This window comes from Spea bombifrons, chromosome 7 (assembly GCF_027358695.1).
Source record: "Spea bombifrons isolate aSpeBom1 chromosome 7, aSpeBom1.2.pri, whole genome shotgun sequence".
NCBI lineage: Eukaryota > Metazoa > Chordata > Amphibia > Anura > Pelobatidae > Spea > Spea bombifrons.
This window is the reverse complement of record NC_071093.1, coordinates 44,571,429-44,599,271: the sequence shown is the minus strand read 5'-3', so window position 1 is coordinate 44,599,271 and position 27,843 is coordinate 44,571,429. Positions and strand designations below refer to the sequence as shown.

Below are 27,843 nucleotides of genomic sequence, written 5' to 3'. Positions count from 1 at the left end.
ATATCGAAGCGTATCGACACCAAAGATTCCCAACTCAGAGATTCTCAGACCGTGGGGCCGGCCGCTACGACGACCCTTCAAACGAGTATTACAATGGTCATAATGAAGAATATGGCTTCGATCAGGGATACGTTGACGAAGAGGATGAGTTCTCTTATGGACAAGAGCGTAATTTTGGATCTTATGGTGGAGTAGATGGAGGTTATGATGAGGATTACTCCAGCCACCAGATGGAAGAGGACTATACTTCATACCACGAGAACATGGAATACTACGACGAGGCCAACCACCTGCTGAAGACTCAGAATTCATATTTTGATTACGAGGCAGATGTTCACCATCCTCAAAGTTCTTATTCACCATATGAGGAAAATGAAATGGAATATTACCAGGATACAACGAACCCATACGATCCTGCAGAAAGCGAATTTGATGACGGCTTCAGCAGACACCACCATTTCGATGATATGGATGCAGAAGACCCTTATAACAGCCCCCCAGATACAATGAACTACAGGGGCTACAATGCATCACCTTATGCAGAACCATTAAACCCGTACGCCCAACCCATGGAGGACATCATGGAGAACGATGACATGGAAATGATGGCAGAATACGACGGTCGCTCTTTTAATGAGGATCGTGAGACGGAGGAACACCCTCCAACTTTATCCGTAAAGAAAAATTTTAAACTTTTTCCTAGGCCTCAAGTAAAACTTTTTGGCCGAGAAAGACTGGATGTCCAACTGCCTCCATCCCCACGCATTTCGTTCACAGATTTTGACGAGGAAGACGACGAGTGTGAAGAGGAGCCACAAATCTTCCATGAGCAAAGAAATCCTAGACAACCCCCAGCGAAATCTCTTTATGCAAAGTCGCTTCAAAGAAACGCCGGTCAGTCCAATGTTAGGGGGGTTCAGAAGTTGTTGTCTTCAAAACCAGTGGGGAGGAGATTCAATGTTCCATCTCAAAAGGGGTATCAAGAAACGCAATCGGAAAATTATTCTCCAAGAGCGTTTGGGAGCCCATTAGGACAGCTGATGAAAAATTCCCTTACTCCAAAGCCGATCCTAAAGCATCAAGGTAGTCAGATGACCAAGCAGGCCGGTTCTCAACCCATGACCAGAAACCCTTTTGCCGAAACCAATTTTCCCAGGACGACACCAGCACAAGCTTCTTTAAAACACTCAAGAAGTCCAGCGCCTAATCATAATTCCCAACAAATGCAGCAACAACTCGATTCCCTCCAAAAGGGAATGTCCTCCGCTCAGCCTTACCATAAACGTTTCGGACTAAAATTAACGGGAATGGACAACTCACATTTTGCGAGAAAGGTGGAATATTCCTCTTCCAATAATAACAATAGTGAAAAACGGCCAAGTCCTCACCCAGGAGGGTTTAATAATCACAGGAAAGAAATATCTACACCCCCATCCCCAAATCTCTCCACACGGCAGAGGCCACTTTCCCCAAAGCCAGCAATGAATGCGTTTGGCTTAAACCATTCAAACTCTATCTCACCCAACCACCGTGGAGACTTTAGGAAAGACACGCCATCTTTAATTGGGCAGAAACATCTTCCATCCTCGCCTCAAATGGCCAAAACCAATTTTCCACCATCTCCTTCGCCCTCCAGGATGACTCACTGGTCTACAAACTCCAATAGTCTAAAACCACCATCATCTGCCACTCCTGTGAATCCAAATATTGGGCACCTACCATCGCCCCCATCATTAAGAAGAGAGAACAGTTTTAGAAATGAACAACTGAGGCTATCGATGAAATCCAAGGGGTCTTCTCCTGTTCCCCAGAGGAATGAACTAAGGTCCAGGAATGATGTTCAAGCCCAGCACAACACATCATCACCTTGGGCAAGTCCATCGCTCCACCAACATGGCAGCCATCAAAGAAGAGATCTACAAAAGGCAGCCTCACCTCAGCCGATAAGACGGAATCTAGATGATCTTCGTTCTGATCCTTATGAAGAACAAGGAGAATGCCCTGAGAATTGGGGGAAGAATAACGAACCCCCAACAGAAGCAGTTAAACCTTTACTAAGGAATCCATTTATGAAACATCTCAGACGCACCGGTGACATGAAACCTTCAAACCCATCGCATCCATCCTCCTCAAGAGGCTCGATGTCAAGGATGCCACCATACAGACAGGAAAACATAAACGTTTCCCCTCAGATGTCACAAAGGCAGGTCGATAACTTTTCAGCAACCAGGGGAAAAGCTTTTTCGCAATCTATATCCTCCACTCAACAGCAAAGGTCTCCAGCATTGGGGAGATATAACAGCATGAGAGAGAATTCAATGGTTCCTCCACCTACACCAACCTTAAATAGGCAAGGAAACAGTTATTTGATGCAGAGAGAAGATCCGCAGGATTTTACACAATCTTATTCCGAGAGGCGAAAGTCACCGGTCACGGGAAGGTATGACAGTATGAGAGGAACTCCGGTACGCCCTGCGCCGGGTTCAGTGCCCGATGCTAAAAGCCCATTCTGGAAAAGGATAGGGCAACCTCTTGTGGGATTGTCCCAGGAGCCACCCCGGACACACCAAGGAAATCATTCAGCGCCTACTCAAGGCCCACATGCAAATCCATTTGTAAAGAGATTTGGACAAGTGACAAATAATCTGGTGCAAAAGCCACAATCCCCATCTTTCTCCATGAGAGAAACGGATGAGAGAGAAGGTATTTATAAACATCCTCCATCCCAAACTAGAGTCCATCAGGATGGTCGTCAACCACCACCGAACCAAACATCCATTGGGGATCCGGCCTTCCATGTAGGACAAACAAGTCATTCCAGATCACCTTCTCCTGGGGTAAAGTCTTTGGGTGGCTTCATGTCTGAATCATTAAATCAAAGGCTAACCAGATCCCCTCAAGGAAAATCTAATATTAATATACAATTCAAAGGATCACCAACATTGTCCGGTGCCAGCCATGCTTTTCCAAGGCTTCCCCACCCAAGGTATATGGGACCTGGTCCTCCAAAGGCGCCATTAGAGTATTATGATGTGGATATGGATGATGGGATAGGCAGATATGCGGTGGTCATGCCCCAGATTCAAAGGATGGGCTCCATCAGAGGTCGTGGAACTTTGAGGAAACAGCCATGGCCTAGACACCACGTAGGGAACTTCCACCACATACAGGGAACGTCTAATAAATCCCTTCACATGCCTTGGTCGGAGACACTGAGAAGAGGATCGCGCAGGGCCAGGGAGAAAGTGGCTAGTTACCTCGCTTACGGGAGTGGGAGATCTCCGAGAAGCTGGCAGCGCATGATCAACCCTGGACCAGAATCTCCATGGAACAGCAAGGTACAGTAACATTATGTTTATTTTCTCTGGCCATCTCACATGCAGTCCTATAACGTATCGAGCAGCTTGACCATGGGGGCCGCTCTGGCTACCCGTTGTATTCCAAAGCTCAACGCCCCTAAAGTTTCAGTGTCTAGCGGTTAAGATATGCAGGTCTTGGGTCTGAAATCGCATGTTTCCATGTTATCTTCGCACCGCTAGGCAATTGTTCTCTGCCCTCCATTCACCGCACAGATGGCAAAGATGTGACAGAAGCACAATGCCGCTCAGATTATAATACACGGTATAAAGAGAAGACGGAAAGTTTGTAGCAAGGAGCCCGGCGCATGAAGGTGTATGACCTCGCCACAAAAGGGACTTATGCAAATGTGAGGAACCGATCCATCGCAAGGAGGCTTCACTATAATGGGGAAATATAATTAATTAGGGACGGAGAAGCTTTGTTTTGGTGGCTTTTTAGTTATCCGGGTCACATGGGGGCCCTGACTCGACAATTATGATCTTCCTCGTTTATAATATGGCCGTTACTGACAATTCATTTGTTCAATACATAGCTTATTACGAGTCTATTAAGTTAACCTCTTTTTTTTTTTTTTTTTTTGCTTGACACAAAATGACATGATTTAAGAAGCACATAAAGCCACATCTTTGCGTTTGGATGAAACAGCCTCCCAGCAGAAGTGGTAGAGGGTAATACAGTGAGGGTATTAAACATGCATGGGATAGACATACGGCTCCTGAATCTAAGACGAGACCAACGACTGATTAAGGTTTGAGTCGTTACAGCAGGAGAAACGGGCAGACAAGATTGGGCTGAATGGGTCTGATCTGCTGTTTCTATGTTTGTAAGATGGTAAAGCCGTCTGCATTGTTTTGACCTCCATGACTGATGTTGTTGATTTTTACCAGTTGTAGTTTTTTGCCCCCAGAATTTAAAGTTTTCAGGCAGCTGCATATCAGCCGTTTGTATGATTCTCGCTCTGTTATCTGATCCCCGATCTACTAACCCCCCCGACTCCTTATCATACTGCCTGTGGGGGACAATAGAATGGCTCAGTCCTAATCACTTACTCAGACACTCTCAGGTCTATTCAGTAAGAAGTCGAGTGGCCATTCAAGTTAATTTGAGTTCGGGATAACCAACTAACCAGGTTTAACTGCAGTCTCATGCTAACACGTTAGATCCACTAATCTGTGAGTTGTTTGCAAGGACATGCAAGATCCGGCGACTTTTATGAGTTACAGGAGGAGGCATGCGATCAACGCTAAACTAGGTTTTTGTCAATCCTGACCTACATTATTGTATACAGCGCTGGGGGTTATATTACTGTACACAGTGCTGGGGGTTATATTACTGTATACAGCGCTGGGGGTTATATTACTGTATACAGCACTGGGGGTTATATTACTGTATACAGCGCTGGGGGTTATATTACTGTATACAGCGCTGGGGGTTATATTACTGTACACAGTGCTGGGGGTTATATTACTGTATACAGCGTTGGGGGGTTATATTACTGTATACAGCGCTGGGGGTTATATTACTGTATACAGCGTTGGGGGGTTATATTACTGTATACAGCGTTGGGGGGTTATATTACTGTATACAGCGCTGGGGGTTATATTACTGTATACAGCGCTGGGGGGTTATATTACTGTATACAGTGCTGGGGGTTATATTACTGTATACAGCGCTGGGGGTTATATTACTGTACACAGTGCTGGGGGTTATATTACTGTATACAGCGCTGGGGGTTATATTACTGTATACAGCACTGGGGGTTATATTACTGTATACAGCGCTGGGGGTTATATTACTGTACACAGTGCTGGGGGTTATATTACTGTATACAGCGCTGGGGGTTATATTACTGTATACAGCACTGGGGGTTATATTACTGTATACAGCGCTGGGGGTTATATTACTGTATACAGCACTGGGGGTTATATTACTGTATACAGCGCTGGGGGTTATTACTGTATACAGCGCTGGGGGTTATATTACTGTATACAGCGCTGGGTTATATTACTGTATACAGCGCTGGGGGGTGATATTACTGTATACAGCGCTGGGGGGTTATATTACTGTACACAGCGCTGGGGGTTATATTACTGTATACAGCGCTGGGGGTTATATTACTGTATACAGCGCTGGGGGTTATATTACTGTATACAGCGCTGGGGGTTATATTACTGTATACAGCGCTGGGGGTTATATTACTGTACACAGTGCTGGGGGTTATATTACTGTATACAGCGCTGGGGGTTATATTACTGTATACAGCACTGGGGGTTATATTACTGTATACAGCGCTGGGGGTTATATTACTGTACACAGTGCTGGGGGTTATATTACTGTATACAGCGTTGGGGGGTTATATTACTGTATACAGCGCTGGGGGTTATATTACTGTACACAGTGCTGGGGGTTATATTACTGTATACAGCGCTGGGGGTTATATTACTGTATACAGCACTGGGGGTTATATTACTGTATACAGCGCTGGGGGTTATATTACTGTACACAGTGCTGGGGGTTATATTACTGTATACAGCGCTGGGGGTTATATTACTGTATACAGCACTGGGGGTTATATTACTGTATACAGCGCTGGGGGTTATATTACTGTATACAGCACTGGGGGTTATATTACTGTATACAGCGCTGGGGGTTATTACTGTATACAGCGCTGGGGGTTATATTACTGTATACAGCGCTGGGTTATATTACTGTATACAGCGCTGGGGGGTGATATTACTGTATACAGCGCTGGGGGGTTATATTACTGTACACAGCGCTGGGGGTTATATTACTGTATACAGCGCTGGGGGTTATATTACTGTATACAGCGCTGGGGGTTATATTACTGTATACAGCGCTGGGGGTTATATTACTGTATACAGCGCTGGGGGGTTATATTACTGTATACAGCGCTGGGGGTTATATTACTGTATACAGCGCTGGGGGTTATATTACTGTATACAGCGCTGGGGGTTATATTACTGTATACAGCTCTGGGGGTTATATTACTGTACACAGCGCTGGGGGTTATATTACTGTATACAGCACTGGGGGTTATATTACTGTATACAGCACTGGGGGTTATATTACTGTATACAGCGCGGGGGTTATATTACTGTATACAGTGCTGTGGGGTTATGTTACTGTATACAGCGCTGGGGGGTTATATTACTGTATACAGTGCTGGGGGGTTATATTACTGTATACAGCGCTGGGGGTTATATTACTGTATACAGCGCTGGGGGGTTATATTACTGTATACAGCGCTGGGGGTTATATTACTGTATACAGCGCTGGGGGTTATATTACTGTATACAGCGCTGGGGGGTATATTACTGTATACAGCACTGGGGGGTTATATTACTGTATACAGCGCTGGGGGTTATATTACTGTATACAGCGCTGGGGGGTTATATTACTGTATACAGCGCTGGGGGTTATATTACTGTATACAGCGCTGGGGGGTTATATTACTGTATACAGCGCTGGAGGGGTTATATTACTGAATACAGCGCTGGGGGTTATATTACTGTATACAGCGCTGGGGCTTATTACTGTATACAGCGCTGGGGCTTATTACTGTATACAGCCCTGGGGGTTATATTACTGTATACAGCGCTGGGGGTTATATTACTGTATACAGCGCTGGGGGGGGTTATATTACTGTACACAGCGCTGGGGCTTATTACTGTATACAGCGCTGGGGGTTATTACTTTATACAGAGTTGGGGTTTATGCTCAAGAAGATTTTATTTTCCAGATGCAGCGCATGCAGAGCCCGCACGACACGAGGCCGAGCGAACAGCATGATGGCAACGGAGCCCATGACATGACACAACTGGAGTGAGTATGAACCCGCAGGTTTATGGCTCATGGGCAGCACATGCAACATTTGGACAGAACCATGTCTGGTGGACACACACATTGTGTACCTGCTAAGAGTCCTGGAATGACAAACATTCCTGCTGTCCAGAATGTAGATCGAAGCCTTCCTTTAAATTATTAAATTATTCCCAGTATGGGGTTATTATATTTTATTTGTACCTCCTTACAGAGACCTGCAGGAAGCGTCGGTTCTCAATAATTTACGCATGAGGTTTGACCGGGATATGATATACGTGAGTATTGATTAACCTGAACGGGGGAGGGGGGGCGGAAGGGGCAAATCAGAAGGTTATCCCATTATTTAGATTCCAAAACATTATCGGGGAAAATATCATCTTGGGTAATTTACGTATCGTACCGAGAGGGTGGTCAATCAATGGAACGGGCTCCCGGCAGAAGTGATAGAACCTACAGTGTGCTTAAGAGCTTACAATCTGGTGTATTGAGTATGCATGTATGTTAGAGCGAATGTGTATGTGTAAGTGTGTGAGCATGAATGTGTACGTGTGTGTTAGTGTATGTATGTGTGTTAGCGTGAGTGTTTGTATAAGTGTGTGTGTGTAACTGTGTCAGTGTGCATGTGAGTTACCCGGGGAGGGGGCCAATATGGCCCCACCTGGTTTCACCTGTCCCTCGGGACGGAAGGTGCGAGCCCTCCCCTGGTGATTATCCTAAACCAGCCATAGTCTGGCAAGTTATCTGTCGGCCGCCATGTTCCTTCCACGCAGACGTACATCGGAAGCATCCTCCTCTCGGTGAATCCCTACAAGATGCTTAATATTTACGGAACCGACCACGTGCTGCGCTACGAGGGAAGAGCTTTGGGAGAGAACCCGCCGTAAGTAGTAAAAATAAAATAAAAATAAATACACATTTTAACCCTTTTGCGTGTCAGAACATTAACCCTTTCGCACACCTGCGTTTCCTTTCCGCAGGCACCTTTTTGCCATCGCAAACATAGCGTACACCAAGCTCATGGATGCCAAACACAACCAATGCATTATCATCAGGTAAGCGGCGTGCCGAGTTTCTCCGCGGTGGGCTGCATTAACTCTTAAACTGCTGCCAGTTTCGAAGCAATAAGAAATATCAATTTATATATTCATCTTTTGCTTATTCGCCCCTTCCCAAAATCCCCCCCCCTTCTGAATCTCCGCAGCGGCGAAAGCGGTTCTGGAAAAACGGAAGCCACGAAGCTTGTCCTGCGCTACCTGGTAGCGATTAACCAGAGGAGAGGAGTGACCAATCAGGTGAGCCGGATACCGCGTAGTTCTAGAACGGAGCAAACTATCCATAGATAGGAGCGCTAATTAATTTGTCGCACTTTTTATTCTCAGCCGTACGTTAAAAACTCATTAATTTTTCTGATGTTTTTTTCTGTCTCCTTCCCTGCCCCGGACCCGCTGCAGATCGAGGTACAAACTCCGGGAAATATTGTTAATTGTCTGCATGCATCTTTATTAAGGGATGCGCCAGAGGGGGGGAACAGCCTCCCAGCAGAGGTGGTAGAGGGTAATACAGTGAGGGGATTAAACATGCATGGGATAGACATACGGCTCCTGAATCTAAGACGAGACCAACGACTGATTAAGGTTTGAGTTTTTAAAATGTATTTGTTGTTTTTTTTTGTGCGTTTCTTCAGATTCTGGAAGCCACCCCTTTGCTGGAATCTTTCGGAAATGCCAAAACCGTCCGAAACGACAACTCCAGCAGATTCGGGAAATTCGTGGAGATCTACTTAGACGAGTGAGTAACTAATCTTCCTGGCCGTGGAGGGTATCAGAATTCTAGTGGGCATCTGCCCCCCCCCACCATGAGTCATGGTTGATTTTTCATTTTAGGGGCATTATCTGCGGTGCCATAACATCCCAATACCTGCTTGAAAAGTCTCGAATCGTGTTTCAGGTAATCCATCGCTCGGCAACCAACAGAAAAATAAATGACCGGTTTATTAATAAATAATCGATCTCAGCTATTGATCTATAGGCAGAATAACCAAGGAGCGAGGAACTTACCGGGCCGGGTTCTAAAGTTTTCTTGATTTCTACTTAAGGCCAAAAACGAGAGGAATTACCATATTTTCTACGAGATGCTGGCCGGACTTCCCTCTCAGCAGAAGCAGATGTTTTATCTTCAAGATGCTGAAACCTATTATTACCTGAATCAGGTGGGTTCCTTAATATACGATTCTGTACTGTATGTGTGTTAAAACCAGAAGGAGAGAGGCTCAGATGGAATGGGAAGGATGCTACTGTGAGGGTGGTAGATGAATGGAACAGCCTCCCAGCAGAAGGGGTAGAGGCTAATACAGTAAATAATTTGCTTACACCCCCATTCACCTTCCTTTCCAAGATGCAATAAAATAAAACCTGGAGGCTCCAAGCCACCATCTTTGGGGCTCAGGGGCCCAGGGCAGGAGAACAACTCTGTGGAACTGGGATCGCTTGGCAGTTATCAATGTGTTGAGCTGAAATATACCCCTTCTGCCCATTGTTTCTTAAAACCTTACTAGGTTACGTTAGGTTCCCGGTCTCATCTTAGATTCAGGAGCCGTATGTCTATCCCATGCATGTTTAAATTCCCTTGCTGTATTAGCCTCTACCACTTCTGCTGGGAGGCTGTTCCATTTATATACCACCCTCTCAGTGAGAATCTAAGTGTGTATATATGCAACCTACAAATTATTGGCCAACTTTCTGCCCCAACTGCTTGAATGCCCAAGCTTGCAAAAGCCTGTTATAGATCCCTTATAGATGTTCGTTGCTTGCCTGATACTCACCGATTTACACCTTTAGGGGGGTAACTGCGAGATTCCGGCCAAGAGAGACGCTGAAGATTTCCGGAGGCTGCTGAACGCCATGGAGTCCCTCGGCTTCACCGCGGAGGACCAAGACAGCATCTTCCGAATCCTCTCTTCCATTCTGCACCTGGGCAACGTCTACTTTGAGAAATACGAGGTCCTTTAAGCCGCTCGGGGGTGGGGGGGTGGAGTATAAATCTATGGAAATGCTTGAAATGATCATTTAGGATCTATTCCTAATATATATATACCCAGAACCTTTAACACGTGAATCGCATCGGACTTTGAGGGCTGAACACCGCAGCGTAGTGTAGAATGTAATATTTTGTTCACATTGTTACATTGTAGTTTCTTTTGTCCTGGGGCTTCCATTGTTGGTGGTCATGTGATGTTTGGGTGCCACCCCTCGATCCCAAACGTCACTGCGTGGATTGCTTTACGGCAGGACTTAGTAAACTTTTCTTTATTCCTTCATCCCCGGTCATTTGATGTGAAAGAGGTGATTCTGCGAGATCAGTAAAGTTGACTTAAAATTTGTTTATTGCGTGAAATTCCATCCCTTATGTTATTCGGGGAACAAAAGTCACACTTTGAGGGTAAAACTTTAATCACTGTTGATATTCATGTAAAATCCAGTTTAAATAATTTACATTTATAGAAATGTGAGAATGGAACAAATGGGTTACTTAAAACAGAAAGGACGACTTTGAATATCTTGGCAATTGCCTTTTTTTGACTCTGCAGACAGAATCCCAGGAAGTGGCTTCAGTTGTGAGCGCGAGTGAAATCCGAGTGGTGTCTGAACTGCTACAGATTTCACACGAGGGGCTTCAGAAGTCGATAACTTTCAAAGTGACGGTGAGCTTTATTTTGGTTGCATTGAGCTCTATTCTTCATATACAACTTCATTATATACAACTCTTATTGTAATAACTAATAACCTCCCAGCGCTTGTTTTTTTGTCTTTGTATTTAATATTTTTTATTGATTATTTTTAGGTTAATTTAGCTGGGGGTTATTTGCAAGTTACAGGAGAGGACATGCAAGTTCAGATTACATTCGCATGCCCTTGTGGGTAATTCACAAAATTTAAACGCACAGATTAGTGAATCAGTGCAAGGGAATAGTGCAAGACTTGTTAGCATTCGCTGACTTGTATGATAAGGAGTCGGGGGGTTTAGTAGATCGGGGAACAGAGCGAGAATCATACAAATGGCTGATATGCAGCTGTCTGAAAACTTTATATTATGGGGGCAAAAACTACAACGGGGGTAAAAAAAGGAAACAGAGCAATGTTTTTGAAAAAGTTTAATAAATTTAATAAAAATAAACAAGGAAGGTTGATTGGGCTTAAAGGTTATTTCTCTTACTCAACAGGAAACCATGAGAGAGAAAATCTTCACTCCGCTGACCGTGGACAGCGCTGTAGATGCCAGGTAACGCATTCCGGGGACGTTTAACCCTTTTTTGGAGCTCACACGGACGCTCTAATATCTCCTGTTTCTTCCTATTTTCAGAGATGCAATTGCCAAGATTTTATACTCCCTGCTGTTCAGTTGGCTCACAGACCGAATCAACAAGCTGGTGTCCCCCACACAAGATGCCTTATCCATTGCTATACTGGACATATACGGCTTCGAGGTGAGACCAAGTGCCCCTGATCATTTCAATCAGTCCCTCTTTTCTCCCACATGCCCCTCTCTTCCCCCCTGATACCCCTCTCTCCTCCCCTGATGCCCCTCTTTTCTAGGAGGTCAGAATGTTTGCTGGGTATGAGGGGATCGCAGGGTTCTACAGCCCTAAAAGCCCCGATAATGTGTATAGAAACAGCAGGGAACGGCTTTATAAATTAAACGGGGTAAATAGAATAAAAAGCATTATTTTTTCTAAATAATGCACAAAGTCATAGGAAAATTTTCATTAAAGGGCCAGTCTCGCCACGTCTCTACGCACATCCCACGAAACAAAAGGACCTCATTAACCATTTGAGATATTGGGGGTTCTCTCTGCGTATCGCGTTCCGTCTTCCAGTTCTCTCTCCCCCTTCCACCCCTTGTACTCTCCGCAGGCTGTCGGGTAACCTCTGCTCTTATCCCCAGGATCTCACCTTCAACAGCTTCGAGCAGCTGTGCATCAATTACGCCAACGAATACCTGCAATTCTTCTTCAACAAGATTGTGTTCAAAGAGGAACAGGTGGGCACCAGGGGCCCATACATTATTAACAACATTAATACCACCAGCCATGATTATCCCGTCCCAAGAACAACTACTTACGGACCTGTCCGTTAATTACCTATAATCTGGATATTCTTCCTTCTATCCCGGGGTGCCCAATAGTTGCAATATTTTGGCATATACAGGAGATTTAAGGAGGGGAACATGCCACACTAGGAGCGGTAGTTTGAGACATTTTTAGTGTCTATGGCAACAGCCTATCACTACCCGCGTTTGTCTCATATGACAATTAAGTGTTCCTGGCCAAAAATTCTGAATGGGATTTATTTGACTTGATTAAAGAAATATTTCTGGCAAGAGTTTGTGGATTCAAGAGAATATAGAACTGTATAGAGTTCTCTGTGGGACTGAGTGGTTTGTAATCGAACGTTCTGCTTTTTCCCCCCCATAAAGGAAGAGTATATCCGAGAGCAGATAGACTGGAGAGAGATTTCGTTCAACGACAACCAGTCCTGTATAGACATCATTTCCCAGAAGCCGTACGGAATTCTCAGAATCCTTGATGACCAAAGCTGCTTCCCCCAGGTAAATCCGGGAGAAGAGTTTATTTATTCCTCTTATAGGATAACGCTGGTCGCCTGCGCTGATGACGTGCGTGGACGGACAGGGGCGTTAATAGCGTTTTCCCCAATTAAAATGTGATTTTGTGTCGCGTGTCCTTTGCTCCGACAGGCCACAGACCACACATTCCTACAAAAGTGTCACTACCATCACAGCACTTCGGAGTTGTACTGTAAGCCAAAGATGCCTCTGCCGGAATTCGGAATTAAGCACTTCGCTGGGAAAGTCACTTACCAGGCGAGTCCGAACGCCTTGGGGTCGGTAATGCCAGGGGTATCCACAGTCTTCCAACCCTTTAACCAAGGCTCTGCCATCTTAACTTGTCTTCTAAGTTTCAAATATATCTACGTATCTTAAGACTGTCGGTCCAATAAAAGTTAACAATAACGCCATACCTTAAAATTTACCACAAAAGAGGGGTTCTGTGCCTAATGCAAAAAAACCCCAAACATTCCAACATTCCATATTGACTTGGAATTTTCACCGCAGGTACACAAATTCTTGGACAAAAACTACGACCAGGTCAGGCAGGATGTCCTGGACCTCTTTGTCAACAGTAAAATCAAGGTGAGGAGCCACAAGAAGGTTAATATTAAACCAATCAGGTGGTCTTAACTAATTGGTGGTCCCAACTATAATGGAATTGTATGTAATTCCCCAAGGTTCCAAATGCTCTTTCTTAATGTAACTCTATCCTAAAATGTTTAGATGGGCCATATGGGTGTGCAGCACCAAAGAACATTTACTTGGAGTTTTCTAAATCCGTTGATGGTTCCAGTAGGGTTGGCGGGCGCTTTAACCATTTCACAACCACTCCATTTTATCTGTCCTACCCAGGTGGTGGCCAACCTGTTTTATAGCCATGCTCAGGTACTTGCGCAGCAGAAAACCATGATGGGAAAAAGCAACACCGTCACTCGAAAATACAAGGCCCCTACGGTGGCCGCAAAATTCCAGCAATCGCTCCTCGAGCTGGTGGAGAAGATGGAGCGGTAAGAAGTCTCGCGTTGGACGATGAGTTGGAAGGATTAGTCTGAGATTAGTCCAAGATCTCACCGCCATATCATAGTCCTTTTAAACTGGTCTATGTTTTGTTTCTTTGCAGGTGCAACCCTTTCTTTGTCCGCTGTATCAAACCCAACAGCAAGAAGGTAATTTCAGCTTTATCTGGACACCATGCTTGGAGACCAGCCCTAAGTAGATCGGAAAGCTTGCCGATTGTAGCCGGACCCCTTTTTTGACAGCACATCTAGTTACATTATTTTATCCGTTGTATTCACACTTTGAATGCGTGAGATGAATAAATACGTGTATTCAGTGTAGAGTAACTGTTCCACTATCTTTAGGAACCTAATTTCTTTGAAGTTGACGTTGTGACCTGTCAGCTGAAATACTCCGGGATTCTGGAGACCATACGGATTCGTAAAGAGGGCTATCCCGTTAGGATCCCGTTCCACATCTTCCTGAGCAGGTATTATTGGCGACATTAAGACTTTGAGTGGGAAAAACACTTTGGAAAGGGTCACGCGTTTACGTCTCGCTTGTAGGTATCGCTGCGTCATGGACCTTGGGCAGAATATCCGTCCAGATGGACAGATCTGCGTCACCGTCCTGAGAAGACTCTGTCCATCCGTTAATCCTTCCATGTACTGTATTGGAGTGAGCAAGGTGACTCTCATGATTGGTTTATTCGGGGGGGGGTATCAAAAAAATCTCATATCCAAAGACATTTATAATGGACCCTGGGATAAGTTTGGGAGAAATCTTAGAGCTGTAAGAGCTTTTTATTAATCATTTGTCTGTTTTAGGGTTTTTTCCTCCCGTTGTTAATGGAACGCTTTGGCTGGTTTGGTTCTGAGGTCTTAGAACCTTTGTCGCAGATGTAAAGTATTTCGGAACCATGGCTCTATAGGCTAGGATATGGTTCATGCTCAAAACCCCAACCGACTCACTCTCCTCTTTCCTTCTCTCTCTCTCTCTCGAGCTCTTCATGAAGGAAAATCTGTATCAGCTCCTGGAGAGTAAACGGGACCAGCTAATGAACAAAGCGGCCGTGACCCTGCAGCGCTACAGCCGTGGATACCTGACGCGGAAACGCTACTACACCTTACGGCACAGGATCATCCAGCTCCAGGCCCTAGCCCGAGGTTACATGGCCAGGTACAGGAACAAAGGCTACATGCGCATAACACATTAAAATTTCAACGCATGACCTCCTCATCACGACAGAATCTCCTTTGTTGTGACCTTATTTTTTCCCACTCCTTATCTAATCGTATTCTATATGTCACAGACGAAGGTTCCACAATTGGAGGAAGAGTATGCTGAAGTTTCGGGCGTTAGTCCGCATGTATGTGAACCGGAGGAGGTATCTGAGAGTAAGTATTACCCCCGCAGCAATAAGGGATTCTGAGCTAGAACGAAGCGCGAGCTTCTGCCCCAGAGGGGGGCATGTGCAGGATTCATGTGCGATGTAGACAGATGAGATGGTCTAGGTATTTCTAGATATCTGGAATGTCGCTGACGCTGAGCTGTCTCCTCGCAGATGAAAGCTGAGGCTCGGAGGCTCGCAGAGGAGGAGCGCAGAAAGGCAGAGCAGGTGAGTGTCCCCATCTATATATCTATCTGCGTCTACGGCCTTGTAGTGTTTTTAATGATACAAATATCTGGTTTTCTTTTCATCCCAGGAGCTGACCAAGAGAGAAGTAGTCAGTGTCACTCATCTGGAGATCCCAGCAGAGCTGGCCGGGATTCTGCGTTCAACAGCAGGCAAGATACATGCACTCAGAGCTGGACCTAATATCAGCTGCCCCTCAGCATGCACTCGATGGGTACTTCTCCTGAATAGCCACTGACACCAATCTCCCACTAAACTCCCCCAAATAACCCTTCTCACTTTTTAAATACCCCTGACCAAATCTCACCATCTCACCTGCCTTTGTCCTCACTACCTTAACCTCGATCCTTCCCCTTCCAGCTCAGAAGAACCTCATGCTGGAGTTTGTTGTTCCCATTCACCACCCTAGGGTGGCAGCTGACACCCAACTCACTCTACCTCTGGACATCAACAATTACCCCCTGTTTAAATATGTGCGGGTCTTCTTAAAGGTAAGTGGCCAGGAGTGACCGTCAGTAATGGGCGAGTGCTCCTTCTTATTGATCTATTACGAGCATTTTGAATCACCGTGGTTAAGGCCATGCAACCAACGGCTGGGCTGAGGATTTTGTAAAATGTAGTCCACGGCAGTCAGGCCGCCATCTATTTCTTTTTCCTACATTAGAAGTCATTCATTTTTGCAGGAGCCATTATTTGGGATGCTGACCGTGCCACTTGGATCTTCTCTGCTCCCCATAGAGGACGAGCTGAGACCACAAGCCATAACTTCATTTAAACTGGTAGGTGACTCGGTAACAATTTTTATACTTAAGAAAGGTGCATATTGGTTTATCAGCTATGTCTGTCATAGTGCCGGTAACAGGTAAGTGGTCATGATAGGTTCCACAGACACAAAAGTTATGGATTTTATGGACCTTCCTATGATTTGGGGTTAAGATGTACTGCCTTTTTCTATATCCTAGATATTGAGGTTCATGGGTGACCCTTTCCTCAATGGAGTCCAGGAGACAATGTTTGGGAACTATATAATCCACAAGGGTCTGTCCAACATGGGCCTGAGAGACGAGATCTTAGTACAATTGATCAATCAGGTGTGGAGGAACACCAACCCCAACAATGAAGAACGTGGCTGGTATCTCCTGGCCTCCTGTCTCAGCAGCTTTGCACCGTCTCCGAACCTGGACAAGTATCTACTCAAGTGAGCATTGTGGCACGACCCAGAACATTCTTCCAGTGAAGTTATTCTAGATATATCTATATCGCTGACCAAATAGGCTAGATCTTGAGGTCGGAGTTTTAAAGTAGAACACTGAGTACAGCCAATGAAAGACAAGGAGCGCTGGAATTCTATCTGCTATTGGCTGCGCTCAGTTCTATAATATATTTGTCAAAATGTTTTTTGTTTTTTTTCCCCAGGTATGTTTCTGACTATGCCTATGATGGCTATAAGTCCGTGTGCCAACATAAACTCATTCAAGCAATACAGAAATCACAGCAAGGGTCTGAAACTTCTCGCACCTTCCCTCCATGTTTACTGGAGTGGACGACCAGCAGGGAGAGAGCCAACATGGCCCTGGACGTCCACTGCTTCGACGGTACGGTAATGCGGGGCCGAGATTACTCTGGGTCTGCAGAACAGACATTAGGATTTAGCCCAATTCACAGCCATGTCCAACGCTCGCTATCAGTAACAATGTGAATAATTACTGAAATGGTTCCAAAAGTAGGATAATAACGCTTGTATGTTTACAGTTTTAGTATGTTTAGCAGGACCTTTAGTTTTTATGTTGGACCTAGAATCTGCCTGCAGATCAGCCCCATTTGGCCCCGTCTAGTTTGCCCCTTTTAACTGCTGTAAAGACTCAAACCTTAATCAGTCCTTGGGCTCGTCCTAGATTAAGGAGCCGTATGTCTGTCCCATGCACTCAGGCAGCTACCTGGGGCACTGGGACCCAGGGGCTATTGGCAGCAGCCCCAGAGAAGGTCCCCGTTGTGTAGGTCTGGTGCCTGCCTGGGGTGCGACAGAAGCCTCCATAATACGCGAAGGACGCTCACAAGAAATCTATATAAGCAAGCGGCTCCTTGCCTGGGGTGCTATTTGGTTGATGACCTGTCATGGTGGGGCGCAGATTCCAAACAGAAGAAACAGAGTGTTTAGAACAAGGAAACATTGACTCCTTCCTAGGGCCATAGATAATGATTTATATTTCAACAGATCATCTCCTTCTCGGGTCTCTCGCTTACTCTTCTGTCATCACCCCTCTGGTTGTCCAACTAGATTGTAAGCTGACAAGAACAGGGCCCTCTTCTCGTTTGTACCTTTTTTTTTATTGTTTGTGATTTTAAATTATTCCGCTGGTTTTAACAGCGCCACGGAATCTGCTGGCGCTATATAAATAAATGTAATTTTGTCTGTCCAGGTACAAAGACTTTGTGTCCGATTCACTCGTGGACCTCTGGAGAGGAGATTGCCGGGGATGTCCTCAGACACAGGTGTGGATTGTAAGATTCTCCACCGCTGATAATATTACGGTTTATTAACTTGCATCATTGTTATACCGATCATTATACCGATCATACCACAAACCACCAAGAGGCCACATCAGACAAAGAAACGAAAGGAACACTGCTGTAACAATGTAACAGCGTCAACAATGAGTCGTCAGTGCTTTATAATTCTATATTTATGAACATGAGAGCACCAACACATATGATATTTAAATGGAGTTAAGCCATTGGCTTATGTTCTGTATCTGTAATTTAATAAATAATTTCCCGGTCCCGTCTCCTAAGGCATATAACCCCCGGCACCTGGCAAAGTAGACCCTTAGTTATCTGAACCTCTGTTCGGACCAAAGAGATCCGAGAAGAAGACACGACAATAAATGTAAATTACAGCTTCTTCCAATTTGTCATCCTAAGTCCGGTTGGCCAAACTACTTGTCTCTGCTCCAATAGGAATTGAGTGCTGCGGTTACCGGCACTTGTGATTGGTCGACATAACCTAAAAGCTTTTTTATCTTTTTTTTTTTTTGGACATTTTTGTCTTCAGAGAGGTGATTGAAGGTTGGCGCGGCTGGTCGGTCTCCATAACAAACAGCGGTCGCTGGGCAGAGCTGGCCGGCCATGATTACGTCTTGGACCTGATCTCCGATGTGGAGCTGCCTAGAGAATTTCCTAAGCTGAAGTCTTATTTCATCACTGGGTCAGAGGGAGTACGAGACAACCTCAACTACCCCAATATGTAAGTACCCACTTCATTATGAACCTAAAAGTCACCTGCAGATCGGCCCCATTCAGCCCCATCTAGTCGCCCATTTCTCCCGTAAAGACTCAAACCTTAATCAGTCGTTGGTCTCGTCTTAGATTCAGGAGCCGTATGTCTATCCCATGCATGTTTAATCCCCTCACTGTATTACCCTCTACCACTTCTGCTGGGAGGCTGTTCCACTTATCTACCACCCTCTCGGTAAAGTAAAACTTCCTTAAATTACATTCATCCTAGACCAACAGAGATAGGGGTACTCACCACCCACCTGAAAAAGGCAGTTTTCACCAAATCCCTGCAAATTTATGGAAAGGATTGTATTTTTACCTACATTAGTGATGTTTGCAGCACAATCTGCTGCTAAACTCATCTCCTTCTCCTCTTTGAAGAGTATTTGCCAACGGCTCGGGCATGGAGGAGGAGGAGGTGCCGCCTCCACCGAATATAAAAGCTCCATCTTTACCGGCTCCGGCAGTGCCAGATTCTGACGGCTACTACAGTCATGGTGAGTGTGGCCGGTGTGAGGGCTCCCTGGGTGTCCGACACACGCACAAAGGAGTACGTGGCCTGATTCGTATCGCTTCTGTCTTCCAGCAGATTCCGACACATTCAGCGAACCCCCATCCCAGAAAGGAATGGACCATTACCTGGACAGTCTGTTTGATCCTGTGCTTTCCTACGGGAATGGGGTACGGAAAATCTTACTCTCTACTCATTCCCGTAATGTTACACAGAAACATAGAACCTGCCGGCAGATCGGCCCGATTCGGCCCCCATCTAGTAGCCCCTCTTTTCCTGCTGTAAAGTCTCAAACCTTAATCAGTCTTTGGCCTCCTCTTAGATTCAGGAGCCGTATGTCTATCCCATGCATGTTTAAAACCCCTTACTATATTGACCTCTACCACTTCTGCTGGTAGTCCATTCATTCATTCAAGCCTCTGACCTTAATTCATTGAATAAAAATTTTGGATTTTATGGATAATCCTGGTTTAAAAAAAATATAATTTCACCCAACTTGATGAAGAACAGACTTTTAGTTTTTGGAAAAAAACACCCAATTTTGTTCTGCTTTAGATGTAAAGATATTCGATCTCCGTTCTGTTCCGGGCTTGGCGACTTGTTGGATACACGCTATCCTCTTACACACACAGATCCCCCTACAGAGTTACATCTGGCTTCTACACTCAATAGGAGTAGCCAGTCCATGCGTCTCTCGCGTTTATCCTTATGGAAGAGACATAGAACCCATTAAATGTATTTTTTTTAGTGATACAATTTATACAACTGATCTCGTTTTTTAAAAAAATGCATGTTTATAAAGTAAGTGTTTATTTTTAAACGCAATCATTTTAATCATTTTTGTCGCTGGGTAGATGGCTTGTTCCAGGCTATCCATTGAGAAAAAAATATTTTATTATTTCTAAAATCATTTTGGACGTAATTCATTTTTTTTTATGATGATATTGAACTGAGGTGAGACCCTTTAATGCCCCTTGGGTGAGCACCACAGAACAAGAAGGAAGGGTTCGTATCTCAGCCCTGGCATCGGATGGGTTAATCCGCTGTACTCTGGTCACCTGCTACATGATCCTCTTCCCGATGCACGACAAACTCTTTGTCGGAGGTGATGTTCAGGTTACCCGCGTATGCACAACCTGGCTCTCGCCCTCTCTGTAGGATCTGGAGAAGCTGACCGCAATGTCCCAGAAGATGAAAGGTGGCGGAGGAGTTGGGGAGAGAGATGCAGAGGAGGCTCCTGGAGACGACGGCTTTCCTTCTGAGACATCCCACCAACCGGGTGAGTATAACGGGCAGGACTGGGTTTAACGACTGATGGTGGAAGCTGTTGCACTGTAACAGCGGAGCTTCTTATTTGGTGGGAGACAGTCATCTGGTCCCACCACCAGGTGTTAAAGAGTTAATGCTCTCTGTAGCAGTTCTCTTCCTTAAACTCCTTAAGTACGGTACAATCATTTTAAAACTGTACATTTTTTGTTGGGTTAATATGTTTTACGCACATTTAGAATTTTTACTCCTCTCTTCCATTTTTTCATTTTCCAGTTGATTTTCAAAAAAAAAAAACAGTTGAAATTGATTAGAAATATAAAACAAAAAGGTTATTAATAAAACTGATTTTAATATAACGTGACTGACCAAAGAATATCAGGGGGGGGCACGTCGTGAAATTTTGAAGAAGTTAAGTTTATTTTTTAAACTACGATCCATTTTGATTTACACAGAAAGAAAAAACTGTTCTTGGCTTTTAAATTGTGTTTTTATGTATCTTTAGACTTAGAACAAGCCATATACGCTCATCAGCAAGCATACATCAACCAGCAGGCCATGTTACTGGTAAGCAGGGTCTGTGTGATGTAAAGATCCATTATGAAAATGTAAAATATTCTATTTTGAGATTTTACTTGTTTTTAGAATTTTTAATTCAACATATTAACCAAGACTTAAGTTTTGGTTAATAGTTTTTGGGGTTTTTTACATTATTTTTTATTTACATCGTATATATCTATATCCAGGCCCAGCAAATGACCATGCAAGCCATGGCTCTCCAGCAGCAAATGGTCAACAATGCATCTATGGAGGCCCCACAAGCCAACAGCGCTCTACCCCACTCCAGCCAATCCGGTTCGCACCACGTGACCCCGGTAGTGGCTCCGATGCCTAGGACAGGGTTACCGTTCCAGGTAAAATGGAAAACGTTGTATATGCAGGAGTTTTATAATGATGGGAGGATGCTTCATCGTACATTGACTTGTATTAAATTGTTTTACGTTGAGTTCTTTGTTTCGTTTATAGAGGAATCCCATGATGGGATCTTCTCACAGAACTCAAACATCTACCACCAGAGAGAGATCCTTTAATCAAGGACCAGGTGAGTGTCCTCTGTATGATCTGATAAAGTATTATAAGGGACAGGTGGATCCCCACCTTAGGAATTGTATATAACAGACCTAAAGTGTATCCAGACATTGCAGAAGACATGACCCAGATGACCAGTGACCACTAAGGGCAAAGTGATACTTTATATTCTAAAGTAAAAAAAGAATCATTCTCATTGGTACCCACTGACTAAAAGGGGTATTACACCAATAAAAAAGTGAAGCTTAAATAAAAATATCTATTTTTAAAGACTCTTCCTTTGTTTTTTTCCCTAAAAAAGGTCTCTCCCCCCGTCAAAGACCTGATGATGTTGTCCATCACACCGCTGTGAACTCAGAGCATTTCCCGCAACCATCCCACAATATTAAGGACATAATAAATCAATATAAACAACCGGGAAGGCCCAGGTCTCCTGTACCTGTAGCCAGGTAAGCTTACAGCTCCAGAAGGATCCACATCTTAAGGATCAGCCAAGTTCTCACCCATGTGTTTCCTTTAGTTATATAAATGTGGGTATGTATACACATACATGTGTGTAAGTTTGAAATGTATGACATCAAAGCTCTTAGTGAAAAGGAAGGACATGGGCAAAAAATGGGTGCAATCACTCATTTCTTTGCACTCACAGAAAGCAACCAGCGAACATTTTCGGAAGAAAAATGGATCCGCACGAAGAGGCCTTAAAGATCCTCAAGGGTCAGATGCCTTCACGACCATTAACCGGCCCAACACAGGTCTCCAGTATGTCATACGTTCCCAAGGTAAAAGCATCAACGCCATTCAGAGATGGCATAGGGTACAATCAAGACCTGATAATAACTATAGAGCTGGTTTCCTATAAACTATTATTAGAATTATCTTTTAGTCACATGACTAAGACAGAGGGCTCGGCTCGCAAGCTTACAATCTAGAGGATACATGTTATCTACTTGTGGCTCTTACATTGTGTTTCTGCTCTCTGGTTTTAGCCCTCGAGAGACACCGTTGCTTTGGTAAAACCTGTACCCAGCATTAAGAACAAGAAGCCGGATTCTCCGCCACCCATTAGCTGCGTCAGACCCACCACAGCACGGGCAGGTAGGCACTTGGTTTTATCAAACTTTGTTAGAAAGTCTGATTCCAGTGTCTTGATACATTGTCCCAGTAAAACAGAGAAACAAATGCCTCTCTGAGCCAACACCTCCTTCATACTTCCACCTCTCCATGTCTCTTACATAAAAACATATATTCTTACAGCAGATCTGCCTGCTTTTCCTGCCGTCATACCCTAACGTCCCGGAAATGATGACACGCATGGCGTTGTTGCATCAACTTAAGGGTTTATGTTCTCCGTATATTAAACGTGTTGTATCTCTCCTGTGACCAGTCTCTGTGTCTCGGGAACTGTCCGAGGAACAAGAAAACATCCAGACTCAGCTGCACCGTCAGTACAGTGAGGAATATTACACTTACAGCAACGTACCTTGGAGGATCTATATCAGAAAGGAGGTGAGGAAGCCCAGCCCACGAGGAGCAGCGATTTCGGGTGTATATAGTTACCCCTGCTTAACTAATCAAATAGAACATCCATTTGTCTGTTTGGAATGTTGGAGAAAAGTAATACCGGGTTCTCAAATTCTTTTGTAGGTTTTCTATCCTAGAGACAGCTTCAATAATCCGCTCATTCTGGATCTAGTCTTCAAGCAAGTGAGTCCTATCATTTAAACGGATCGCCGATGTAACTGGGCGTCCCTGGCTAAAGGACCATCTGGTCCCCCTCTTGTAGATCAGAACCTTTTTTAACATTTTATAAATTACCCAATTTTCAACATGAGAGTCAATCATGTGGCACTCGTAACAAATCAGTGGCTCTTTCCCTCTGTTCTAGAAGTACAACTCCCATCATGCCACCGGCTGGCTGTCAATCGTTGGACTGGTGATACTGTAGTAGTTGGGAAGCTGCCTGTTGGACATCATGATGTTGAAATAATACATGTTTTAGAATCTTATTTGTAGTCTTTCTCATATAAGAGGGTATTTTAGGAGGAAATCAGATATATGATATGAATGACTGCACATTCTCTTCCCAAACCTTTCTATCCGACCCGCAAGGTGATTAACGACACCCTGTCGGAGAGCTGCGTCAGGATCACCAAGGAGGAGAGACAGAAGATGAGAAGCCTGCTAAGTGGGTATTGCTAAGACAACTTGGTGGAGCTGAACCTTCCCATCTTGCTCATGTCTCCTTAGATAAGTATGACTTGTAGCAGATGGCAGTAGATAATTTGCATTGTTACCTACATTATATTATATCTCCCTCTGCCATTTTTTAGGAGAATATGTCTTAATTATTATTAGAGTTAATACCCTAGATTAACCTGTGCTTATCCAACGCAGCTGAGTACAGGTTGGACTCCATCAACGCCATAGCTGATGAAACCATAAAGAAGAAGATTGTGACGGCCGCCCGGGAGGAATGGGAAGTGTATTTTTCAAGACTTTTCCCAGCCGCTGTAAGACTGGATATCAAAAATGATACATTTAAAACAAAAAATCCAATATCCTGTGTGTTTTGGCTTTTTTAAGCACGTATCTTTTTTTTTGTAGGGAAGTGTTGGGACTGGTGTCCAAATCCTTGGGGTTTCTCATATGGGGATAAAACTTCTAAAGATGTTGAAGAGCGGTGGGTCAAACCCAGAACAGCTCCGGGTGCTGAGAAGTTACAGGTAGGGAATCCTCGCACACATAATATTCCGGCCAAGCAGGGCTGGCCCTACAATGGAGCCGACTGGGGCAATTGCCCCAGGCGGCACTTTGCCGCCCCAAGAGCTTTTTTTTGTTTTTTTTTGGAGCGGAGGAGAGAGAGAGAGGGGCACCGAGTGGTTTTTGCTTACCCGCTCGGCGCCCCTCTCTCTCTCTCCTCTGCGGCGAGTCTCCCTGTTTGGTCTCGGTGCCGGCTTGTAATGCAGAGCGCCGGAAGTGACGTCAATTTCCGGCGCTCAGCATTACAAGCCGGCACCGTGGCAGAGCAGGGAGACTCGCCGCAGGACTGTTTAAAGGTAAGTACCGGGGGGGGGTAGATTATGGCGTCGGCGAAGTTTAAAATGCCGCCCCCCCCCGGCGTCGGCGGGGGGTCGGCATTTTAAACTTCGCCCCAGGCGGCGTTAAGTCTTCGGCCGGCCCTGCGGCCAAGCCACGTTCTTTCTGAATCAATTCATTTATTATTATGCGTTACGGCCTCTTGCTACATAGAAAGTTCTTTAGTATAGTCCATCAAGGACTTTTTAGGGTTTTAGACCTATTTTACGACTTAGTTTCTAGCAAAACTAGAAGTCAAGTGTAACAATAAGCCAAGTTCTTTCGGCAACTAAAATACTTTCTCGCGTCTGCAGTTACGCCGACATCATGTTTGTAACGGTCCTGTCCAAGAACATGCTGGAGTTTAACCTGACCAACGAGAAGCTCATCCTTTTCTCCTCGAGGTCCAGCCAGGTCAAGACCATGATCGATTGCTTTTTGACGGAACTCAAGAAGGTAAGCGAGGTGGGAAAGCGGAGCGTGAGCTCTGTCAATGGATTCTTTGTCTCTGTCCGTTCATAACAATCAGTGAGGCTCCTAAAAATTGGTTCTTCAGCGGGGAAAATGTCTTGACGAAAGCTTCTATGTCAGCCTTAAAATGAACTGTGAAAGTTCTAGCAACTTGGCTTTAAACAGAATCATGAGAGATGATAAAATCGATTGAAATGTATCTGCATATTTTTTCCGTGATTTTATGCCAACTCCAATTTTATAACCCAGATTTTTTTGGATTGTTTCCAGGATTCCAACTATGTTGTTGCTGTCCAGAGCTACGTGACAGAGGATAAGAGCTTTCTGAGTTTCCATAAAGGGGACATTATCCGTCTTCAGCCACTGGAAGGACTTCAGAAAGGTCAGAATATTAATTGCTTTGGGGGTGGGAAACCCATAATGGGGCAACTTTTAGCTTAGTATACCCGAACCTGTCTATCCCCTGCCTATAATAACTGAAACTTAATGATTGAGAAACATCCCCCAGCTTAACCTTTGCTTTTTACTGTGAATTTCCACGCCGCGCTATGGATACCCGGACAGGCCAAAATTATGGCTGTGTTGTAAGGAAGAAAGTGATGTACTTGGAGGAGCTAAAACGTGGAACTCAAGATTTTGGTAGGTCTTTTGGCTTCATCCCTGTTCCTTTTCATTCTCTTTCTATACACAGTAGTTGTTGTTACCCTATGGCATAGTGCTTTATTGTAATTTTAAATCCTTCTATTTCTCTGTTACTTTGCTCTTTTAATGAAAGTTGTTCTCTGCTTTTGATGAGGGACTTAAGCTCTGAAATTGCTGCCAAATAGTTGAGCAATTAAGTGAAGTTTATTCGTTGGCTATTGGATTTCTTCCTGTATTTCTATTGGCTCAGTTTATATATGTGATACATTTTTCTAAATGATGTTACAGTTTGTTGTGATGTCATCACGTGTACTAATTCGGCTCTGTATCTGCAGGCTGGAAGTTTGGAGCCATCCATGGCCGAGCTGGCCTTTTCCCAGCAGAGTGCGTTCAGCCGGTGGCAGCGCCTGACTTTGTCAACCTGCCGGCCGACAGGAAGGAAGAGCCGAGGAACCGGCGGAGCAGAGCTGCGGCTTCAGCTGCAGTTGCCGTGGCTGTGGCCTCAACTGCTGTGGCTCACGAGTTTGACAAAAAGATGGATGTAAGACGCAAATTACACCCAAATCCACCTTTATCTAAAAGCTTATAGGTCTCTTATGAAATGATACATTATAGTGATTGTCCCTGGTACCTTTTGTATCGATACGCCATCGTCTGTTGTAAGCCCCCAATTCTGCCTTCATATGACTGATCTCTCGCTCTCTCTGTGTCTCTCCAGGGCTCCCCTACGCCCAGCGAATACGCGGAAAGTTTGGATGAATACGCAGATCCAGCCACTTCTGAGATTACGTTGCAGGGAAGTCAGTTTAACATGGTGGACTTTGCCAAGAAGTATTTCCGAGAGGGACAGAGAATGGCGGCCCGACTGCAAGACGAACAGTCAAAGAAGACTCCAGGGTATCAAAAGTGTCAACGTCTTAAGAGACATTTTAACCATGTCAGTCTAAAGCAACCTAGACTACTGGTGGCATTAGTTGGATGGACCTGGTCATTTTAACTCCAAAACCATCGAACGTTAACACAAAACAGATATTGCTGTATTTGAAAACATACTGGGCCAACATTCATAGAGTAAGATGTACAGTAGTGTAGGCATTCAAGACCTCGGCGGTCCCTTCCCGTATTAAACCTGAATGAAAGGACCTCTGAAATCGTACTCTATGAACATTGGTCCGGTGAAATATATCAAACACATCCCTAAGTAAAGGAACTAAAACTTGCATTACTTTTAATAGAACGTAGACAATGTTGTCATACCCCTACGGAGTTTTTGTCGATCTCAGTTGTGACTCTAAAGCTTAAATTGGGGAAAACTCAACAGAACAGAGTTTATGACAATTTCGGAATTTCAAGCTGAATTCTTGTTTCAATGCCTTTCTCTAGAGAGTCCTTTAAGCAGAGTTCCAAGAAAAGCAAAGACGCCCAAGACCCGGCTGATATGCTGAAATTTACTAAGGTGAGAGGTTGGTTGAGATTTAACAGAGCAGGAGGTCCAAGACTACAAAACCCCAGTTATCCTTGAATCTTATTTTTAAATATAAACATCTCAACTCCCTGCCGCAGTGGCGGAAAATTAAACTTCTACATAATGTCGGTAAAATCATAGCTGCACGCAATAGCCAATTCATGCCAACCTTCTCACAATGAACGTCCAAGAAGGTTCACATGGTGTTGGGTGCAAAGATCTTGCTTCAAACAATAGTTACCTGAGTTCAGATAGTATTTAGAGGACTTATCTGTACGCTCCTAGCCTCACATGCTGCCGAGTGTCACGCATCTAGCTTTACACCCTTTTCACCTTCTGTCTTCTACTTCTCAGAACCCTATCCAGGAATCCCTCATCGAGTTCAGTGACAGCAGCATGAACCGAGTAGCCGCAGAGATCTTCCTGGGTAAGAACGGATCCCCATACTTCTCCCCTGGAGATCCCTCCTATGCTCTAATTCTTTGATATACTTTTCACTGGAGTCTCGGGTAAGAATGGCTATAAATTGTCATTTCTAGAGCTTTTTTTAGTAAGTGTCCACTGACACAAATCACCGCCAATTAA

The 27,843-nt window shown here is 44.5% G+C and overlaps 1 protein-coding gene across 1 annotated transcript in view; it reads left to right on the top strand.

Moving 5' to 3' along the window:
• Positions 1 to 467: 467 nt before the first annotated feature.
• Positions 468 to 27,843, top strand: part of MYO15A (myosin XVA) — a 33,557-nt gene continuing 6,181 nt past the window's right edge. The window contains exons 1-52 of the mRNA XM_053472030.1: positions 468 to 3,338; positions 7,121 to 7,203; positions 7,415 to 7,478; positions 7,932 to 8,083; positions 8,181 to 8,255; positions 8,405 to 8,495; positions 8,888 to 8,991; positions 9,087 to 9,150; positions 9,299 to 9,412; positions 10,041 to 10,202; positions 10,790 to 10,903; positions 11,423 to 11,481; positions 11,563 to 11,686; positions 12,145 to 12,240; positions 12,676 to 12,807; positions 12,955 to 13,080; positions 13,333 to 13,410; positions 13,681 to 13,835; positions 13,949 to 13,994; positions 14,190 to 14,314; positions 14,391 to 14,511; positions 14,828 to 15,003; positions 15,137 to 15,221; positions 15,389 to 15,442; positions 15,531 to 15,612; positions 15,821 to 15,951; positions 16,144 to 16,239; positions 16,423 to 16,658; positions 16,877 to 17,055; positions 17,881 to 17,953; positions 18,513 to 18,704; positions 19,118 to 19,233; positions 19,326 to 19,417; positions 20,406 to 20,526; positions 21,019 to 21,080; positions 21,260 to 21,427; positions 21,540 to 21,615; positions 21,904 to 22,051; positions 22,252 to 22,384; positions 22,592 to 22,700; positions 22,990 to 23,111; positions 23,250 to 23,309; positions 23,715 to 23,790; positions 24,000 to 24,115; positions 24,210 to 24,328; positions 24,995 to 25,136; positions 25,422 to 25,533; positions 25,716 to 25,790; positions 26,129 to 26,334; positions 26,512 to 26,690; positions 27,177 to 27,249; positions 27,613 to 27,685. Coding sequence (XP_053328005.1) covers positions 468 to 3,338; positions 7,121 to 7,203; positions 7,415 to 7,478; positions 7,932 to 8,083; positions 8,181 to 8,255; positions 8,405 to 8,495; positions 8,888 to 8,991; positions 9,087 to 9,150; positions 9,299 to 9,412; positions 10,041 to 10,202; positions 10,790 to 10,903; positions 11,423 to 11,481; positions 11,563 to 11,686; positions 12,145 to 12,240; positions 12,676 to 12,807; positions 12,955 to 13,080; positions 13,333 to 13,410; positions 13,681 to 13,835; positions 13,949 to 13,994; positions 14,190 to 14,314; positions 14,391 to 14,511; positions 14,828 to 15,003; positions 15,137 to 15,221; positions 15,389 to 15,442; positions 15,531 to 15,612; positions 15,821 to 15,951; positions 16,144 to 16,239; positions 16,423 to 16,658; positions 16,877 to 17,055; positions 17,881 to 17,953; positions 18,513 to 18,704; positions 19,118 to 19,233; positions 19,326 to 19,417; positions 20,406 to 20,526; positions 21,019 to 21,080; positions 21,260 to 21,427; positions 21,540 to 21,615; positions 21,904 to 22,051; positions 22,252 to 22,384; positions 22,592 to 22,700; positions 22,990 to 23,111; positions 23,250 to 23,309; positions 23,715 to 23,790; positions 24,000 to 24,115; positions 24,210 to 24,328; positions 24,995 to 25,136; positions 25,422 to 25,533; positions 25,716 to 25,790; positions 26,129 to 26,334; positions 26,512 to 26,690; positions 27,177 to 27,249; positions 27,613 to 27,685 — 8,638 coding nt within the window. The remainder of the gene's footprint in view (positions 3,339 to 7,120; positions 7,204 to 7,414; positions 7,479 to 7,931; positions 8,084 to 8,180; positions 8,256 to 8,404; positions 8,496 to 8,887; positions 8,992 to 9,086; positions 9,151 to 9,298; positions 9,413 to 10,040; positions 10,203 to 10,789; positions 10,904 to 11,422; positions 11,482 to 11,562; positions 11,687 to 12,144; positions 12,241 to 12,675; positions 12,808 to 12,954; positions 13,081 to 13,332; positions 13,411 to 13,680; positions 13,836 to 13,948; positions 13,995 to 14,189; positions 14,315 to 14,390; positions 14,512 to 14,827; positions 15,004 to 15,136; positions 15,222 to 15,388; positions 15,443 to 15,530; positions 15,613 to 15,820; positions 15,952 to 16,143; positions 16,240 to 16,422; positions 16,659 to 16,876; positions 17,056 to 17,880; positions 17,954 to 18,512; positions 18,705 to 19,117; positions 19,234 to 19,325; positions 19,418 to 20,405; positions 20,527 to 21,018; positions 21,081 to 21,259; positions 21,428 to 21,539; positions 21,616 to 21,903; positions 22,052 to 22,251; positions 22,385 to 22,591; positions 22,701 to 22,989; positions 23,112 to 23,249; positions 23,310 to 23,714; positions 23,791 to 23,999; positions 24,116 to 24,209; positions 24,329 to 24,994; positions 25,137 to 25,421; positions 25,534 to 25,715; positions 25,791 to 26,128; positions 26,335 to 26,511; positions 26,691 to 27,176; positions 27,250 to 27,612; positions 27,686 to 27,843) is intronic.